The sequence below is a fragment of the Emys orbicularis genome, chromosome 18, assembly GCF_028017835.1.
Source record: "Emys orbicularis isolate rEmyOrb1 chromosome 18, rEmyOrb1.hap1, whole genome shotgun sequence".
NCBI classification, from domain to species: domain Eukaryota; kingdom Metazoa; phylum Chordata; order Testudines; family Emydidae; genus Emys; species Emys orbicularis.
The window spans coordinates 4,697,733-4,718,383 of NC_088700.1; the positions used below are offsets into that span (position 1 = coordinate 4,697,733).

The 20,651-nt window shown below is 40.9% G+C and overlaps 1 protein-coding gene across 2 annotated transcripts; it reads right to left on the reverse strand.

Annotated features, from left to right (window-relative positions):
- Positions 1-3,324: 3,324 nt before the first annotated feature.
- Positions 3,325-20,498, reverse strand: MORN5 (MORN repeat containing 5). 2 transcript variants are annotated; one of them, XM_065418967.1, is made up of 6 exons: positions 20,452-20,498; positions 18,870-19,017; positions 18,187-18,298; positions 16,212-16,343; positions 10,803-10,883; positions 3,325-3,404 (listed from the first exon to the last, which is right to left on the reverse strand). In XM_065418967.1, exons 1-6 carry the CDS (start codon positions 20,496-20,498, stop codon positions 3,325-3,327), a joined length of 600 nt encoding a protein of 199 aa, XP_065275039.1. The 2 variants fall into 2 exon arrangements, with proteins under 2 accessions (XP_065275039.1, XP_065275040.1); XM_065418968.1 differs by lacking the exon at positions 10,803-10,883.
- Between the last annotated feature and the right edge of the window lie 153 nt (positions 20,499-20,651).

Genomic DNA, 20,651 nt, shown 5'->3' on the forward strand with positions numbered 1-20,651 from the left:
AGGACAGCGTGTAATAAAGGCCATGCTAATAAATCTGGCAGCTTCTTTTTTATGATTACCTCGGTCTTTATGTTGTGCCCCATGTCCGGTGTTTCCCAGCTACTCCTGGCTAATGCTCACTGAGGTGAGAGCCCAATGCTCTAAGCCACAATTCAAAATGACAGCTCAGAAAGGGCCAGGCTGTGGAGCGCTCACCCCATTCTGGTGAGTGCTTACTCTCACGAGCAGTCTCATTGCAACCACTGAGTAAGGGCTCAACAACCCGGTCCCGAGCCAGGAAAGAAACACTGCAAAGATCCTTCCTAGATAGTAATAATAAAAGGTAAACAATATTTGAAATTAGTAGTTGGTCCCTAACAAAATCTCACTCTCCTGTGAGTGCTCCAGCCAACCTTGCTGGTGAGATTTGAAGGCAGCTTTTCCAAGAATGTGAGGTCCTAATGTGACCCATCAGTGTGTGAGACCTGTCCCTCTCTGTGCCTGATCTGCAGAGGCTGAGTCCACCAGCTAGACAACCTGGCTTTATAGCTCAAGCTGCAGAGACTCTTGCTTTTAGCTCTGGAGGTCCCTGGTCCAATCTCCAGTTTCAGTCAAGATGGCAGCCATCACACTACCATTGGGCAGTGAGTATTTCCAGCACTGCAGCACTTTCCCTAGTTGTACCCCATTATCTTGCTAGAGCAAAGCTTTCTGGGCATGTGGGTCTAGCTCACTGCGAGGAGGTGTTCACCCAAGTAACTTCGCAAAGTAAATTGCATAATGAGCAGCTATGGACTTCTGTTGAGGTGAACATCAAGATCTATTGACCGGAGAAGTAACTGAGCAAAAACACATCTTGAGATTTGCTGAAATAACAAGTCAATATGTCTCGTTGCATAAATTCATTGTGATGATAATTCAGCTAGGCCAAGTGTACCCAACAGCTAGAAGTTTTATCCACACTTTAAATTAACATTTGAAAGGGCAGATGAAGTTAGAAGTCCATAAAATACTATTATTCACCTCCTGAAAGATTAATAATAGTTTCCATTGAATTCAACCATCATGAGACTGGTGTCTGCCCATCTGCATCTGTGATCCGATTGGTTAATGTTGTTCCAGAACCAGTATTATTGCTCCTTTGAGGAGGTGACTGGTAGAAATTTGCATCTGTTTTCAGTCAATGATAAGCCAGATTTTTTTTCTTTTCTTTTTGTATGTAACAATGAGTGAGAGAACGGCAACAGCCTTTTGTTTGCTGGAGCTGAGCATTCAGATTGCTGGTATGTGTTACAGCGAGGTTGTAGTGAATTGGTCTGTGTCCACATGAAATGGCATTGATGGTGACATGCTGCTTGGAAGGGCCACTTTCTCCCCCATCTCTGCTTGCTCATTCTAATGACTGTTTTGGTGTGGAACTAGTGTAATACAGTAATGGGTAGATGTTCAGTTTAAGACTGTGAGGATGAGACTCCAGACTGTAACTTGACCCCACACGCCATGGTAACGGAGATTTCCACAACCCGGTTTTATTGAGGGAGACAAAGGGTTGATGCATTTCTCTTCTGTCCCAGCAGCATTATGAGCGGGAGACTGCGGAATATGTCTGCTAAACAACTACTTAGTTGCTGATCAAATTTGACTTGTAATATGTACTGTACATCAAAGTTATTTTAACTGTTACCACTGACAGGATCAGAATGCAAAGCACAGGGCTAATGTGTAGACATTTCTGACCAAATATATATAGTGTAAGTGGAGTCACCACTAGCCGTGTAGAGAGTATTGCACTGTACAACTCATGCTCAAGGAAGATCTCTTCAGTAAGTAGCCACAGCAGCTTTGCAGAAATCAGACTCTGATGTATTAAGCCCAAATTGTTTGGAAGAACTGGAAGCAATTCAGCTTGTGCAGTTTTAGAGCTAAACTATTGTGTATGGAAAATACTCAACTGTACCAAGAATGTAAGAAATCCTCTAATTTATTCAATACTTTGTTTCACAATGCATTTCACATTGACTGTTGCCATTGAGCAAAACCTTATCTCAGGTCATTCGCATTCATATCCTCTCTGTAGATTTTTTTTGTTTTTTTTTTAAATCCTTCGCATTTACTTAGGTTATTCAGTAATTGCCAAATGGGTTATGGTGCAGTACTGCAGATTCTGTGTCTTACAGTATTCCAATGGCTATTTACAAAAAATGTTATAGATTAAACCCAATGAGGTTAGCCAGTGAAAGATGAACTTTCCACTAGAATTTAATATGATAAATAAATCTGATGGGGGAGGGACTGAAAATGGAGTGGTTTAAAATTTTATTCCCAAAACATTGTTGATTTTTGGCTCATGTTGGTTAACCCCAATGCCCTAGCTAATGATGCTTACACAACGTAATGCTCGGGGCGGGGGCTAAATCCTGCACTACTGCTGTCACTGATCTATTCAGACCTTGTAATATGAGGCCAACTATAAACACTTCTCAGAATTTTATTTCGAAAGCAGATCATTTTGTTGTAGCATGTTGCAATTACACATGTCTTGGCTACAATGGTTAAAAAAATCCTTTTGAATGAGTGGACAGTCAAGACTAGTATTTATTGAAAAAACAAAAACTAAATTGTAAGCACTTTTTTGTAAAACCAATGTCTGTTTTGTTACATACTTTTAATGTTGTGCTTTGTAAATGTCTGATTTGTGTAATAAATAAAGTTCATGCAAGTAGAAGTGCTGGCACTTACATCAAGAAAATGATGTAATTCCATTTTATTTGATTTTAAAATATTTTCTGGCTTACTAATGAAACAGCAACCCACCCAGTTTTTCTCTTTTATTATTCTGTTAAAGGAGAGTTCAACAAATGTTCCTGGTAAATGGATATAATTTCCTAGTTAGCAAACTAGTCATTAAAGAATAACTCGTGTACATTATTACAATGATCAGTCAATATCAAAGTACTGAGCAAAAGGAGGGTAAAGAAATACACCCAGACAGATAACTGGGACCTGGGGAAAAAATGCTAAAATGGAGCTGAATGCCTTCAGCACTGAATTTGAGGCAGTCTCTTTTGTAAACTGTTTGTATGTTGAGGCTTAATAATGTCCCGTGTATATATTGAGCCCACTGCACACCTCTCAGGAATATTAGGATAAGTATAGTAAGCCTATTTCCATGGCTTCATGTGAACGTAGTTGATTAAATGATGGTTCCAGTTTTATTATGCTCACAAAGGCTATAAAACTACATTCACATAACGGTAGAGGCTGATCTAAATCCACCAAGACATTCAGACTTAAGGATGAATCAAATGATGTTTTCCAAAATCAGGGTAGAAGCTAAAGCTGTGTTCACTGTTTAGGTTTAAATCCAGTTATTTCATCCCAGCCTTTCCGACAGGTGCGAATGATCCATTCATGTTCATCATCGTCTGAAAGAGAGAAAAAGAAATTGTCAAATGTTACAGATTCAGATCTGCTCTTTGCATAGAGGAGTCCTGATCAGAAAGGGTATTTTCTTTGAGGAATAAATGCATTTTTAAAATACTGCTTGCTTCGCCAACAGATCCTGTGTACAGTTTTGTTGGCATTTGCCAAGATTCAAACATCTATAATAGAAGGACGCGATACAGGGTTTATGGTAATAGATCTGATCATTAGGCCACTTGATCAAATTAACTGTTTGGAACTTGTGCAAAAAATTGTAACACTTCCTTGTCTATAGTATAATTTCTGGTCTCATGGTCATGTACAGTAGATACCAGTAAATGACCTAAATGAGGACATAAAACTTTATTGATGTTGGTGTCAGTTTATGAAAATTGCAATTGGTGAAACGTCCAGAGTCAAAGCCCCAGTTCATCTGGATTTTTTTTACAGCTCTTCTTCCAACATCATTATACAAAAATGCCACATTATAACCGATAGCAACAAGCTGACGTACCAGCTGATGGAAGTACTTTAGACAATCTTCTGCATCTCCCACAATTATTCAATGTCTGTCATGTTGTCATCTCTCCGAGCACAGAGACAATGTGAAAAGTGAAAACCAAACAGGCAATTTGGAGAAAACACCTATCCAGCAAAGCGTGAATAGAAATATTTTGAATAATTACAGAAAATTATAACTTGATAAACAGTAGTAATTAGGGTCTTTCCGTTGAAGGGACTAAAACAGCCTGTCTGAAAAACCTGTTTGATAGGCTTTTACTTGTGTGGGTGATTGAAAAAATCTGTGTAGTAGATCAGATAAAAATATGAATGATATTGCTTTAAACAGTACCAGTATCTAGTTTCGTATTCAAATGAAACATACTGTAGCAGAGCTACTTCTGTTTACTGTCATCTTTACAAACTCCGATCCATGTTTGCAATTTGTGCTTCTAACCAACCTGGTTCCAAATGTCAAGGATTTTGTAGCAATGTAATCAGCAATGCTTACCTGAAAGTAAAAAACACTGACCTTGTCAATTATAGATTAAAAAAAGAAACGTTGCTAGTGAGGAATCAGCTTCTGAAGGGAGACGTCTGCTTATGAGTTGGGCCTTTATTATGTTTATATAGCAACATTTAAGTTTAAAAAGTCATAAAAATGCAGCTGTGCTGGTCTAAGAAGGAGAGAAGCAAACAAAGGGTGTATGGCAAAGAGGTGCCCCTTCACTAAAATCTTAGGTTTGTTCTTAAGTCCCATTGACTTCAGTGGGCTTTGGATCAAACCCTATCTGCTCTTGTCTTTTCCTTTCTCTGTTTCCCTTTCCTTTTTTCCCTGCCATCTTAGCATCTTTTTTCATTCATGGTCAAGTGAAACAAGTGCAGGCACTCACGGCCTGCGGGGTGCTGCTCATGCTGAGCCCTGCTAGAGCACTGGTGAATGTAGACTTAACCAACGCATGTGCCCAGGCTTCTGTCCCAAGTTGAAATGGTGGCACTTGTCACAACCCCCTTTACAAACAGCAGTCAGAGATGCTTGTGAATCGGAGGAGGTTTCCCCCAAGAGCACACTACTGTGTGTTACTCTTCCACACACAGTTACTAATTATACACACAGCAGTTATTTGTGCTTGTCACCTCTCTCACAATTCCACACTCAGGGATGATGGTTTGTAAAAGCTTACTACTATGAACGGGGCTGTGGAAAAGACTGCTGTATTGCCCATGATCTCTTTCATTAGTTTAGCCTGTAGATGTGCTTTAACTGCTGTAACGCATGATACAGTGATGTCATTTTGATAAAATTCCCAAAGTGGATATATTTCTTTTTTGTCCACCTCAGCAGGTACAGGATACATCATTTGCTCTATTCCTTGGCATGAGTGCGACATTAATAAAACACACAATTACAGTGTTTTCTTTCTGTCTCAAAGGAAATAAGCCAGGAGAAAATAAGCACCACTGGAATAACTTTTTTAAAAGGATGACTAAAAAGAAGAGAAAAAACACTGAATTTGTTCAAGGTCTGACACTGAAGTCCTTAGGTAGACACATCCCACTGAAAGCTGTAGTAGGACTGCAAAGTTGGCCCCTATGGTATGTCTACACTGCAATAAAACACCTATGGCTGGCCCAGGTCAGCTGACTTGGGTTTGCAGGGCTCGGACTATGGGGCTATAAAACTGCAGTGTAGATGTTTGGGTTCATGCTGGAGTCGAAGCTGTGAGACCCTGCAAGGGGGGAGGGTCCCAGAGCTCAGGACAGGGAGTATCAATAAATCATGTGCAAGCTGTGATTATTTTGCATGTCAAGTTCTATTTCTGCACTCCAGATGCTCCAATATTATGGAGATAAGGCCATGAAGTATCTAGATGAGCTAGATAGTGTCCAGACTGTTAGTGTCTATGTGATTATGTACCTCCTCGATGTAAGAGTTGTTACTCTGGACTTGTAATAATTGCAAGAAAATTAAATTGTCTGTTTCTGTCAAAATGAGGTAATCAATCAAAAACTCCACATGCTAAACACCACCTGTATCCATTGCTTCCTTTGATAAGGATCGTATTGCTCAGGTGAGTTCCATGAAGTGAGCAAACTGCCTTCGTGGTAACGAATCTGCATTGGTCATGGAATTCTGGTGCTCAGCTGACCAATATGAAAGGTACAAGATGTTTTTGACTTCAGTTCATGAGTTTTCAACAGGAGCCTGGTCCATCCAGCTTGATGCAGAAGGAAACATTTTTCAATAGACCACATGCACCTAAGCCTTTTCTTCTAAGGATTTTAGTCTCTGATCCAGGCCCAACACCACCATAGCTCAGCTCGTGCAGCGATCTGATTCTATGCACAGTAAGTATCAGCAAATAAGCATTGAGAAAGACTACATACGGTTTTCACAAAGGCTGAATTGTAAGGAGATGTCCCAATGGAGTCCGTTATTACCAATTTACACTTTGAATAGAAAGAAGAGCCTGTCTGGTGAAGGGACTACAGCACATTGCCCTACCTTAGGGCACTCTCTGCTTCATTCAGAGGAATAGAGCAATTACCCCACTGGAGCTGACCTGTGATCCATTTATGATTATCTGTATTACTGTGGTGTCTAGGAACCCAAGGCACGGCCCAGGACCCCATTGTGCAAGGTGTTGTACAAAGAACAAAAAGCTGGTCTCTGCCCCAAAGAGCTTACAAATCCAGGTTTTAGTCTCTGACCGTGGCCGGTATCAGCTGCTTCAAGGCAGACGCCAGAAACCCCATAGTGAAGAATTATGCAATAATCTGTACACAGGGAAAGCGTCTTCCTACCCACTCTCATTTAGCGATTGACTTATGCCTAGAATCCTCCTAAGCTTTTGGCTGCAATAACATCTTGTGGCAATGCGTTCACCCAGTTAACTAGGCATGGTGTAGAAAAGCATTTCTTTGGCTATTTTAAGTTGGCGGCCTTTCATTTTCATTGCATGTCTCCATGCTTTGCATTACGGGAAAAGGATATATAGGAGCAACTGATTTACTTTACCTATACATCGTCATTTTGTATGCCTCTATCATGTCCTCTCTTATTTGTCTCTTCTCCAAACAAAACCACTGTAACCTTTCTATATTTCTGATCATATTCATCACTCATCCACGGACGACACCTCTTTCTTTTTTGAGATCGGGCGACCAGAACTTAACATTTTCTTCTGGGTGAGGGTGTATCAGAGGCTGGCATATTTTCAGTATTATTTTCCATCCCCTTTCTTATGTCTCCTAATATTTTATTCCCAGCTGAGCTGCATTAAAAAGAGAAAAACTTGATGAAACCTGCATACAGAGTTGAGAACTAACCCAAGTGGAAAAGAAAGTGGAAGTGAGCTGACAAGGCGCTGTCTGCAAACGTCCACTCCCGCTCGCTGTCCCACTGACTTCTAATCATTGTCTTCAATGGGGCTGCAGCCCTGGAAGGTGGGTAAAATGCACTGGGAGCCACAAAGAAGAACAGGGACTCCATATCCACAATGAAGGACCTTGAGCAAAATATCTGGAACCTCCAGGCCTATTATCCAACTGGTGGGCACCACACACATATTCCTTAGACTGAGGTAAGGGGAAATGAAGGATCCTATTCAGGATAGCTAGAGGAACCACAAAAATATAGATCAGAATGGCTCCAGGGATTAGCTATGTGTAAAGAGGCAGAGAAATATTAGAACGTAAAGAGTTAAGCTATGGTTAAACATACTTTTGCCACGCTAAAGAAGACTGGTTGATAATTACTGTAGTTTTAGGGCTATTTGAATCAGTGCAGCTGCAACCTCTTCAGTAGTAACCCCTGAAACAAGACAAACTGGGTTTATTGTACTGAACAAGTCTTAAAGCTCCTCCCTGATTGTTAATAATTGGCAGCAATGGACTTAACAGCCTCTTGACTACCCTTTTTACATTCTACCTGACTGTGCAGCTAACAATTTAAATCACAGATGCCGATCCTTCTTTGTGGCAGCTGCTTGTTAACTACACATTCCCCTTTTTCTGTCGCTGGCGGCTTCCATAACCCTGCAACACCAGGGTTAGACTGGAGAATCACATTTCATCAATATTTAAAATGGAATTAAACCTTGACGTTTGATTAATGCTACCAGATAGCTTGTTGTAATTACTATTTTACAAATTCCAATTGTTTGAATATGTTAATATGATTGTCTAAGCACATCTTCACCTTCAGAAGTAATTTTCCTTAAAAAAAAATTTTTTTTAAATACAAACTCTTTAATCAACTGTAAATTATCATCCTGGGCACAATTAGGTAGTATGTGGTTCTTCACATTGTGTGTTGAATTTTATTTCAGCTCATTTATTTTTAAAAATTTATTCTTTCTCCATTTTCCTGAGCGGCCTCAGTAGAATATACATTCAGGAAATATATTCTGCTAAAATGGGCTACCTTCATGTTCAAATTTTGAAAATAAAGGAAATTGCTTTGTATGAAAACATTGATAAAATCCAAGGAGGCAAAGTTTGCTTAATAAATGCTATGTTGTTCTAAAGTTGTGAAATCTAATAATTTGCATGAGATATACTGTAGTTGAAGTCTTGAGGCAAACTGAGATCTTGCTAGATGAGCCATTGGAATACATCATTTGATTCTTTTAAATGATTTCTATGTATTTTTATTTTTTAATCCAAACTGCAATACTCTACCTTCCAGTCTGCTACAAGCCAACAACAGGCCTCCACCACTCTACTAACCCTATTTGGATCTTTCTATAATCTCCCAAGGCATTAATACTTGGTGACTCTTACAAGGAGAAAGCCATGCACTGTTCCCTTATACATACTATATGTTAGAACTTGATTGTCTGCATCTGTGTTAGGGCCTGATCCTGCAATCCTTAACCACAAGAGCTGTCTCGCTGAAGCTAACGTGACTACTAGCATAAGTAAGAGCTACTTGCCTTGAGCAAAGGTTGCAAAAGAGGGCCTTTGCATTGTCTGCTCCTTGGAACAGAAACTATGTCTTCTTCTAATCTATGTTAGTGCCAAGCATATTCTCAGTGCTCCGTAAATAACAACAGCTGTTCATTGTCTCACATACCTGACTCCTCCCATCACCCATGGTGCAGTTTATCGTGTTCTTCCATTCCACAATTATAGCCATCTGTGATAGCATCACAGCCATCACCTCTACTGCCCCTCCCCAAAAATCTCCAGCACCCCCTTCCTTGCCACACCTAATCTCAACAACATCAATGTTGGCAAGAAAATGGAAAATATGTATCCAATTAACCTTTACTTCCACACGCAAACTCTCACCCTTCCATTTCCATTTAATTGCGTAAATCCAAAATGGCCTCAAAATGAACTTTCCATCTCCTACAAAACTTGTTTTCACATGTACTGTATAGCTGAACACAAGCCCCTATACTGTTTGGGTCAAAACTTTCTAAGTGGATTCGCAATGGGATGGCTAACACACAAACAAAGTTGTTGTTCTTGGCATGCTGCTATTTGGAATTTAAACCTTCACAAGTTTCAAAGCGACAATTATATTAGGCTCAGGAAACCACAATGAACAATATATCAGCAAAGGCTACAGTTGTTTAAATGATTGCAGTGATTTAGTAATGTGATGCATGTATTAATATTAACACCATGTTAGCCATGCTAGTTACAGTAGAGAGGGCTAATCATACTGGTTAATAAACTGCTTTATTGAATGGGGTAAATTGACTAGTAAAACTTAGAAGCCAGATTTAATTTTAAAAATGCTCTCTAGGTTATCTAGCATAGAGCTCTCAATTATAGCTGTAGCTTGCACAGCCTTTTGCTGTGAGGAAGACATAAGTATGTATTTTGCAGTCGTGTCCAAAATGTGCTAGATGCTTTCACAGGGAAGACACAGTCCCTGTAAGGCCAATGAAGGGTGGGGGAAAGGGATACAACCAAAGTGATCAGGGTGATGACAGGCACACAGCTACTTCATTATATGAGATTAGGGTATTTTCTCTTTAAGTTAAACACACTGAATTCCTCCCCACCCCCTGTCTTCCCATTCAGCTCCCTTGACTTGGCCCCACAGCAGTCCCCAGTATCAATCCCAGCAATCTTCTCCCCGCTCTCCTATGTCTGGGTTCCTTCTCACTGCCCAAATGAGCAGTTTGTTCCTAAGGTAAATAAGTGAGTTAAATAAACATGGTACTTGGTAAGTTTCTTGCTAGTATTGCAGAAGATGTGATTGTGGTATTCCTCAACCCATACTCCTGTATGAAATCCCACTGAAAGTCAATTGATATGCATTATTTGTTAAATGCCGTCTATCAGCTAGGCACAAGACAGACTTTAAGACAAGCCCTGCCCCCAAAAGCTTACCGTTTAGAAGACAGTCACAGAAAGATGAGATGAACTAGGAGACCCAGAGGAAGGGGTTTATAATAACAAATATTCTGTCCCTCTTGTTCATCTAATATTTTCCATATTTTCTATCTGGGACCTTCATAGAAGTGGGGATTTTGGAAGGTGGGGGAGTGGGACATTGGAGATTAGCATGAATGTGGGGCAGCACAGAAGAAGATAAATGATGGGAATAAAAGAAGGGTGGGGAAAGGAGACATCAGGGAACATAATAGGAGACAAGATCCAAGACACAGTTTGAAGTAAAACTAAGCAAGACCTTGAGGTCAAGGGAAGCAATGGGAGCAACTTGGTCAGATGGCCGACAAGTAAACTACTTTTTGCTATGGCATTTTGGTGGGATTAGACTGGAATGATAGGAATATCAGATAGTTCAGAAAGAGGAGTGAGCAGCAACCAAGGCAGGAGATGACAAGGACAACGGTTTTAGCTGTTGGGGGAAAAAAGCAATAGGCTACTCAGGTTCATAAGGACTACTTGTGTGAGCAAGGGTTACAGGCTTGTACCGATATGTATGTACAGAGCTGAGCACAACTTTTTCTTCACCTGTCTTCGCTTGCTTTTCAGGAGAAGTAAGTTTGCCAGCCCTAAGCAGAGAGATCAATGAACAGCAAACAAACTGCATTTGTCACAAAAATATGTAAAATTTAAAATTCACTGGATTTGTCAAATTGATAAAAAAAAATCCACAAACAATAGACACAATTTGTTTTGTTCAGAGCCCAGAGGTAAAGACTAAGCACTTCAAATTAATTTCTGCAAAAGCTTATTTTTTTTTTCTAAACAGGTCTGGATCCCATTCCTTGAAGAATATACTGATTACCAACAATTTTTCAGAGCTTTACAAAAACATTATTTCTTTTGTTGTGTGAAACGCAGAATCAGCCATCTGGCAAATGCCCCAGAGCTAAAATCTTTTACACGACATATAATTCAAAATGATTAAATATACAACAGCAAATAGCTGTAGCATTGCTCTTGAAATAGCATGAACTTTTATTGCCGATCAAAACTGATTTCTTTAGCTTAACAAGTATCCATAGAACAATTATTTGAAGAGCTTTTAAGAGTTTCAACATACAGGAGCTAGAGCTCATCTACATTCAGAATCTTAAATCTAATAAACAAGAAACAAATATATAAATTACTAAATAATCTTGTCTTATAAGTAGACATTCAAATCACTAGGAAGCTAAGTTCAGTCGAAGAATGAAAATATTATTCTCTTTTTTGTGGTGAAGGGCTTTCCTTTTCCTATACCTTTGCAAAGAGCATCTGCCAAAAGAGTTCGCAGATTCTTAGGCAATGACTAGGGGCTAGTCTGGAATCAGAGCATTCACCCACTACCTACATCAAGAGAATGGGCAACATCAGAGGAGCACAGAGGAGAATGATGTACAGCAAGTACAGTACTTCTTTTCCTGCAGTAGAACAATTTTTTAAGTTTAACTTGCTGCCTCCTATCTAGAAAGATCCATAGGTCTGCAAGATTGCCAAGTCCTCGCCCCTCTACCAATTCTGATGTCAGCTAGAGTCACCGGTGGCTGAGAGACTGAGCACACAAACATCTGCTCACATTTGGTACTTGCTAAGAGCGGTATGGAAAGTAATACACTGTGCATGAGTAACACATGATTTTCAAATAGTTATGGCTTTATTTCTCAACTACATTTCTTCAGACAAAGCAAAGCCCACATTCCTCACTGAGTACTCTGTACACACCACATCTTAGTTGTAAGACAAAACCCCTGAAGACAAGAAGGGTGCACGGCGTTCCTCAGAAACTGATGGGGAGGAACCCCCGCCTACCCCTGGGTGGGTGGAGCCATGACATTCATGCCTGACCTGCCAGAAGCAGAGGGGCAGGACAGGAAGTATAAAAGGCAGCTCAGTTGGGCGAGAGCCACCGGAGGAGACAGACGACTCCCGCCCGTCGCTGGGGCACGAGCCCAACAGAGACCTACTCTGTGCCAAGGACCCAGAGGTGCTGCCAGAGCTGCCTGCTGACAGGGACACCAAGGAGCTGTTTGGGGCTGCCATTAGCTGTATACCCCAGGGAGATGGAGGACAACCCCGAGCAACAGGTACACAATGACGGGAGTGTAGGAAATAGCCCAGGGACACCAGACTTTAGTCCAGTTGTGTTGTTGCCCGAATCCAGGTCAGCGTGTTTTGGCTGGATCCCCGCTGACTCAGTGATGGAACCATCTGCCACTGTTAGGGCCCTAGGCTGGCACCCGGTGGAGTAGGGTGGGCCCGGGTCCCCCTACCTCCTGCTGCCAACCCCACCTCTGGGGTAACAGCCTCCCTACCTTAGGCCAAGGGGCCTGCGTTTGTCTGCTGTCTGCCAGAGCTAGGACGTCAGACTGTTTGGTGCTCCGCCCTGTCTGAGGGCCTGAGCCCTGAGACTGTTTGTGGCCCTGCCGAGCCTGAGCCCCGGATGGCTTGCTGTCTGGCCCTGCTTAGAGGGCCAGCGCTTGAGAGATTGCTAATTCCCCAGTAAACCTTGCCTGAACAGTGGCCCAACTGTGAGGGGGCGTGGCCTCCCTCAGATACCACAGGGAGGGATAGCCACACACTTATTGAATGGATCTTGTCCTTGGGTGATCCAGAAGGGATAAATAGAATTTCTTCAAATTTTCCAAGATGATTCACTTCCAGGTTCATTCAGACCAAGCATGAGAAGTTTCAGTCCCAAGGGTAATGTTAGGAGAAAGCTGCAAGCATGTGATTATTGAGGCTTAGAATTAAAGTGCCATCTCAACCTTCACTATAGAGTCATATTAGTGACATGTAATGAAACTCTTGATGTTCTAAAAATACAGCTGTTTAAACTACAGAATAAAATAATACTCCTGACTTCTAACCTCTGCTGGTTGTAATAATTTACTCAGAAACTCTGCACTTGAGCACTCTGGGACTTTTCCTTTAAGTCACAAGATTCTAGGCTTGTCGAAATCATAACTTGATTATTGGCTGCTTTGTGACTCCAGCATTAAAAAAACCTTTCCTTTCAATAAATAATAGCCTGTCTTGAGTCTCTTGGCCAAATTCCGCTTAGTTACACATGAGTGAATCCATAGTTAAGCTACTGATTTCAATTAACCTACCCTGGATTTACACTGGTGTAAGTGAGAGAAGGATTTGTCTCTGTCTCCTCTCTGCCCTCCTCTCTAATGTTCTATAAAGAGACAAAGGTACATCAGGTGCAATTCCACATGCAGAGGGCCAACCCCAAGGCCTATGCAACATTTAAGTCCTAGAGGAGGAGCATGAAGAACAGGCAGCAAAGCAGAATCAATCTCAGACTAGGAGAAGCAGGAGCAGGGATTGCACCAGTTAAGTTAGCATCAGGAGGACGGAGGCAGAAGGGAAGCATATTACACCAAAAACATCTTTGTTTTGTTATCAGTGGGGCAGAGCTGCAAGTAACACTCAGTTATTCCCTTTCACTCCACCGCCTCAGCAGGGAATGACTTCTACTTCTAACTGTAATTTCTCTTTGAAAACTATGGTGTCTCGTGTCTACACTCCCAGAATGCCATAGCTCTCCTTTAACCCTGGAATTTGCTCTCCATTTGACAGCAAATCTAAAATCTCATATTTTATGCTTTTCATTGAAAGATGCAAAACTCTGGATATTCATCTTCAGGTCTTTGTATTGGCCACTCAATAAAAATGGTGTCAGGAGTATGAGTTCTCAAAGGCTATATTCCTTTAGCGGCAGTAGCAGGGTCTAACTCCAAAATGACTGATTGAAAAATGTGAACAGGATTTCTTCTCACAAATAGGTATTTCTGCACGTTCTTTTTATGTCTGCAATTTTGTGTATTAGATGATATTGGGGGGAAAAAGAAAAGATCCAAAAAGCACATGAATAGACTACAGAATTTTCAGTACACCCCCAAGGAAGAAATGGTTTATAAACTGAGAAATAATTGCAAATCTTTTTTAAAAAATTGAAATCCTTGACTAGTAACACTAGGAGAAATGAAACCATTGTTTTCATTATGCACCCTGGACCTGGTCTCAATTACACTAGGACCCCGTTGCACCACTTGGCAGTGAGGGGCCTTAATGTAAATGAGCCTCAGGCCCTCGATATTTGTGAAACTGAAGTCCTGCTAACTGAGGCAGGAATCTCTATGATACTCTGTGTACACACAATGCATTAAAGAAAAGCAAACTGCAACAAATTCAAATAGAGCCTTCTCTTTTCCTTGCTAGAAAGATGTTTTGATTCATTGATTGTTTGGCAGGAGTGTCAGTGCTAAAGGCAGAGTGCCTCCTTTCCCTGCTAGCTCAATCAGCAATGAAGCAAGCGGCTTCACAACAAACAAAGGTGAAAGGCTGGGGCTGGAGTATCCTCAAATCCCACTCCCAGACCTGAGGAAGATGGTGTCATTTGGCTAAACCTGTCAAGCTGTTGTAAGAGCTTCCTGAATGCTTCCTACCATCTGCTTTTGATGCTTTCAAGACTTGGACAGAAGCCTGGAGGTTTTCCTGCTTTTTCCTGACCAACCTATAAAGGAATAGTTCTGGATCTGTTCCCTGTCATTCCAACCTCTTTCCTCAGTTTCTTCTGCCTACAGCTGTTTTTTTTTTTAACTGCAGTGGCCTTGTGCCCTGAATTATTTCTCTTGGGGAAGTCAACATTCCTCTGATGTCGAACAAGTGCTGGATCTTTCAATTGTGTTCGTGTTCTTAGAGGAAGGGTATGGCTACATGATACATTCCTCCTTCACACCCATGTTGACAAATTTAACTTTACGCTAGTATTGGATTCTCAAAGGAATGTTAATAGAAAAGAGATCAGAATAATCTACTGCATATTCTACTTATAATTATCTTGTTAGACTGCATTCTATGATGTGATGTTAGTGAATATCGATTGATACAATCTGTAGGCTATAGAAACAAATGTAGCTAAGGACAATGAGTTCAAAGCATACATTTAAAAAACAATAAATTGAATTCCTAGGCGTTCCCGCATATACTAATCTGTGCAGGTTCCTGTGTTTTTGGAAAGCATTTTACTTATCTTACTCATCAGTAGGCCCACTCTAGTATTTTGGATTAGTGCCATTTGTAATAATCTAAATCAGTATTTATTGAGGTTTTATGAAACAGGCTAAGTACTATAGGGTATATGATACCTCCACAGTTCATTTAGTCTCCCCTCTTCCCCTCCCACAACACTATATCCAGACATGATCCTGTAAGTGTTAGAATAATAGAATATCAGGGTTAGAAGGGACCTCAGGAGGTCATCTAGTCCAACCCCCTGCTCAAAGCAGGACCAATCCCCAGTCAGATTTTTACCCGTTTCCTAAATGGCCCCCTCAAGGATTGAACTCACAACCCTGCGTTTAGCAAGCCAATGCTCAAACCACTGAGCTATCCCTTCCCCACACACTGACACAATCCAGCAAGGCACTTAAATATGTCTCTAATTTGAAGCAAGTGAGCAGTCTCACTGCAATCAAAAGGACTATTCCCATGCTTAAAGTTAAGCACATACTTAATTGATCAGGGCAGAGAGCTTGACACCTTGCCGGACTGAGCCCATTGAAAAGATAGATATCTATCTTGAAAACACTGTCTTGCTGGGCATCATAATGGAGAATGAGTCTGCCTGGGTTTAAAAGCTATTAAATATGAATCAAATGCATTTATTCATATGTGCCTTTGAAAACATCACTTATAATTTTGTAAATAATGTGCAGGATGGTTTATACAACTTTCCTTGGAATTAACTAATTGATACAAACAATCCATGTTGTTTGAAATATTTTAGTTCAGTAGCTGCAGAACTTGAATATAGGTTTTTAAATTTCAGCTATAATCATGCATGATAGAATGTATGTGAAACAAAGTCAACTTACACTGTACTTCAAGATGAATAAAACACATACCTGCGTTCCTCAAAAACCTGAGTTTGTAGTCAATGACAACTCTGGTATTAGTATTATAGAATCCATCACCACAGTCATAACAGCCTTGTGGAATCGTTCTGGGAGGATCTAAATTTGTAAGCTGAGAGATACCTGAAAAGACACAGTATAATTTATTACAAAAACAAAAAATCCCATTTTTTTACAACTGTACTCTTTTATCAAAATAAAAAATGATAATAAATATATATTATTTTACATCTCTATAGCACTTTCCATCACAAGATCTCAAAGCATTTTATAAACTTTACTAAATTAAGATTTCCATCACTCCTATGGTAGGTAATTATTATGACCATTTTGCAGATGGAGAAACTGAAGCATAGAGCGGCCCACCCAGAAAATGTTTGGCATAAAAAGGAAGAGATCTTGGTTACCCTTTGTCATAACTATAAAGGGAAGGGTAACAGCTCTCCTGTGTACAGTACTATAAAATCCCTCCTGGCCAGAGACTCCAAAATCCTTTTACCTGTAAAGGGTTAAGAAGCTCGGGTAACCTGGCTGACACCTGACCCAAAGGACCAATAAGGGGACAAGATACTTTCAAATCTTGGGGGGGGAAAGGCTTTTGTTTGTGCTCTTTGTTTGGGTTGTTGTTCGCTCTTGGGACTGAGAGGGACCAGACATCAATCCAGGTTCTCCACATCTGTCTAACCAAGTCTCTCATATTTCAAACTTGTAAGTAAACAGCCAGACAAGGCGTATTAGTTTTCCTTTGTTTTCTCAACTTGTAAATGTACCTTTTACTAGAGTGTTTATCTCTGTTTGCTGTACTTTGAACCTGAGGCTAGAGGGGAATCCTCTGAGCTCTTTAAGTTTGATTACCCTGTAAAGTTATTTTCCATCCTGATTTTACAGAGATGATTTTTACCTTTTTCTTTAATTAAAAGCCTTCTTTTTAAGAACCTGATTGATTTTTCCCTGTTTTTAGATCCAAGGGGATTGGATCTGTATTCACCAGGAGCTGGTGAAAGGAAGGAGGGGGGATGGTCAATTTCTCCTTGTTTTAAGATCCAAGGGGTTTGGATCTGTATTCACCAGGAGTTGGTGGGATAAAGGAGGAAAGGGTTTGGATCTGTATTCACCAGGGAATTGGTGAAAGGTTTCTCAAGGCTTCCCAGGGAAGGGAATTAGCTTTGGGAATGGTGGGAGCGGACCAGATCTAAGCTGGTAGTTAAGCTTAGAAGTCTTCATGCAGGCCCCCACATTTGTACCCTAAAGTTCAAAGTGGGGAAGCAGCCTTGACACCCTTACTCACAGTCCTGTGATTTAGCCCATAAGACTAATACTATGAACATGCAGCGAAAACTCCAAAATAAGGCCAAGAAAGTCTAGCCATGTCTTAAAGAGACATGTCATTGTTCAAATGTTGTATAGTAAGCCTGCAGTTCACTATGCCAATATATTATTCAGTGATTATCACATAATTTTTTCACCTTTTAGTCATAGATGAACTAGTAAATGTGTCTAACAGACAAATTTTATAGGCTGGACATAAAGTAAGTATATATTTTCGTATCCACTCAAAATTTGTCATTTTCAAGCCACACATTTCATGTACCATGCTGTTTGTGGATTTCTGTTACTCTTTCAGGTACTTTAGAACATTATGCAAAATTATGAGTGCAAGATAATATATCTTTTTTTGTTTTATGTCCCAGTTCTCTGTAATAAAAATATGTCTAGAATGCGGTGAATGTGAAACCCATAAAAAGCTTAATCAGATGTCAGAAATCGCTAGGTAACAAATGTCCTGCCCTCATGACATGATCACTCAAGAAGAGACTATTTACCACATTTGTTAGTGTCATGTGGATGGAGTTCTGAAATAAACCAGAATATTCCTGCTCCAAGTTACTCATGTAGGTGAATTAATCTCTCTTAATAAACATAGTTGTTGGTTTAAATCCTTCCAGACACAAATGCAACACAGTACCTGCTGGTTTTAGGCCGGAACAGATTTCTGTATAAAATCTTCTGTCATAGCCATCACAATAATGCCATTTTTTATCTTTGAATTCAAGACCATCTGCAAAGGTGTATTTCCCCTGCAAAACAAATTCAAGTACCGAACTAATAAGTGTGATGAATGGAGTGAAGAATAACAATTTTTTATATCCATTACCAAGGATGCATGTTATCTGAGAATAAATAATATACAGTTTTGCTCCACATTTAAGTGCAGATGGAAATGATGCCTGCAGATCCATAAGAACCACATTCCATAACCAAATCATTTCCCTGTTCAGTGGGAAATAGCTATTGTCCATGCAATAGGGGAAGCCAACATTGAGAGTCAAAAAGCCACCAATGGGAAAGGAAGTGATTTGAAAGCTTCCACTTATTTCATGATACAAACATTTCTGAATGTACAGTCTTTGAACAAGGGAGAATTTCCCCTAAAGCATATTGGCAGTAACCTTTGGGAACAAAGGGGTTTTAACTTTCTTTTGATACAGAGCAGGGATCAGCTTTTAGATAAGATGGGCATACCCCCACCCAATCAGATTCCTATGACTGCAGCGGGGGTTGGTATAGGTGAACTTCCAACCTCCTCGTGTTCTATTCCTATGTTTCTAAGCCTTCAGCATCACATCTAAAGGACTACTGATATAATACCTCTTTCGATATTCCGCAGTCCCAGATTCCTTCATATTTGCTTCTATTAGGAAAATACAAGGTTCCTTTGCCATGAAACATTCCATCTTTCATTGTGCCATTATATTTGGTTTCAGTTGGGAGAGTGTAGCGGCCTTTCCCTTCAATCCTGTGAATGATAATCAGGAATTGTTTAAGAACACTTGACTAGATGTCCAAAAAGGCAAAACCCCACAACTGGCGAAGAAGGCCTTACTGGTTAAAAAAATGACCTGGTTTAGAGGGGAAGGCAGCTATAAAAATAATTTTAAAAATTTACAAATGGAAGAAAGGGGAGATTGATAGTAATTAATATAAATCAGAAGCTATGAACAGTAGAAAACTGATAACCATTTTTAAGCACACTGAGAAAGGGTGGATAATAACAGCTGTTATTTACAAGGCAGCTTTCATCCAACAACCCCCACCAAATGCATTTCAAACTGGATTTACAAACAGAGATCAATGTACCCACCATTTAACCACAGCCATTTCTGGGGGTTAACAGTCCCAGCAACATCATCCAAAAATTTAGGACAGGATGTGAAAACACCTTTTGCAACAGGAACTACAAGTGGAATGCTAGGGAAACAAAACTGAATCAGCCTTTAAGAATTTGGCCAGGACAATAGGGCAAACACGCCTAGCTTTGGAAAAAATAAAAATAAAAATAAAAACCACCTGCCATGGAATCTTTAATAACCATAAGATGTCGGGTTTACATCTCATCCAAAATGTGACAATGACGACAGCAGCAAAGCATCAGCAGGCTGTGGCATTGGACGGAAGCGTCTAACCTTCTGAATCACCAATATCATTTCCTGCAGCATTTGTACACTATTTATAATTATTAATAGGGAATGTCCTAGACTCTTCCTACCACTCTCCAGTGTCTCCAACAAGACAGTGTGGTTGAGTGATGAATAACACGAAGCCGGTTTATCCTCACATCCCCCAGCATGGTAACTTTAGCCCCATTTTACAGATAGTGATGCAGAGAAATTAAGGCCCAGATTTTCAAAGATATTTAGGCTCCCAAAGATGCAGACAGGTGCCCAGTGGGATCTTCAAAAGCACCTAGATGCCTAACTGCCATTGATTTCAATGGGAGTTGGGAGACAGACGATGAAGCACTTTTGAAGATCCCACTAGGCACCTATGTGCATCTCTAGGTGCCAAAACACCTTTAGAAATCTGGCCCTAAGTGACTTGCCCAGGGACACTGGAAGCTGTTTCAGGAGCAGGATTAGACCTCAGCTATGTCACTCCCCATCCTGTGCTGTGCCAATCTCGCATTAAAAGGTCCCAATTGCCAAAGAGGTCCCAACCCGGGCTTGTACTTCCACTCCTGCAATTCTGCGGGCACAAGCAAGCAGGCGTGCAAGGGTAGTGCCTCTAGGAGCTTCCCCACTTGGAGGTTTTCACACCGAGAGATTGTTCACGCTGGGGGATTGTCACACCCTGCATTTCACACAGTGTCATGGCCCAGCACCGTGGGGTGATGGCCCAGCCCTGCCCCAGCGTTCCCCACGGCTGCCCATCCCCCCTCGACCCCAGCCCCCACCTGCCATGCACATAGTCCCCGAGGTAGGTGCTGCCCGTGACCTCCATGGTGCCCGCCCGGGACGCGCCCCGGCCTGGGCTCAGCTAGGCAGCAAACTGTCACCATGGTAACAAGACGGAGGGCGGGGCATGAGGAGGAGGAGTAGGCGAGGACAGAGAACAAGCTCCGCCCCCACGTAGTGCACCCGCTGCTGACCCGCT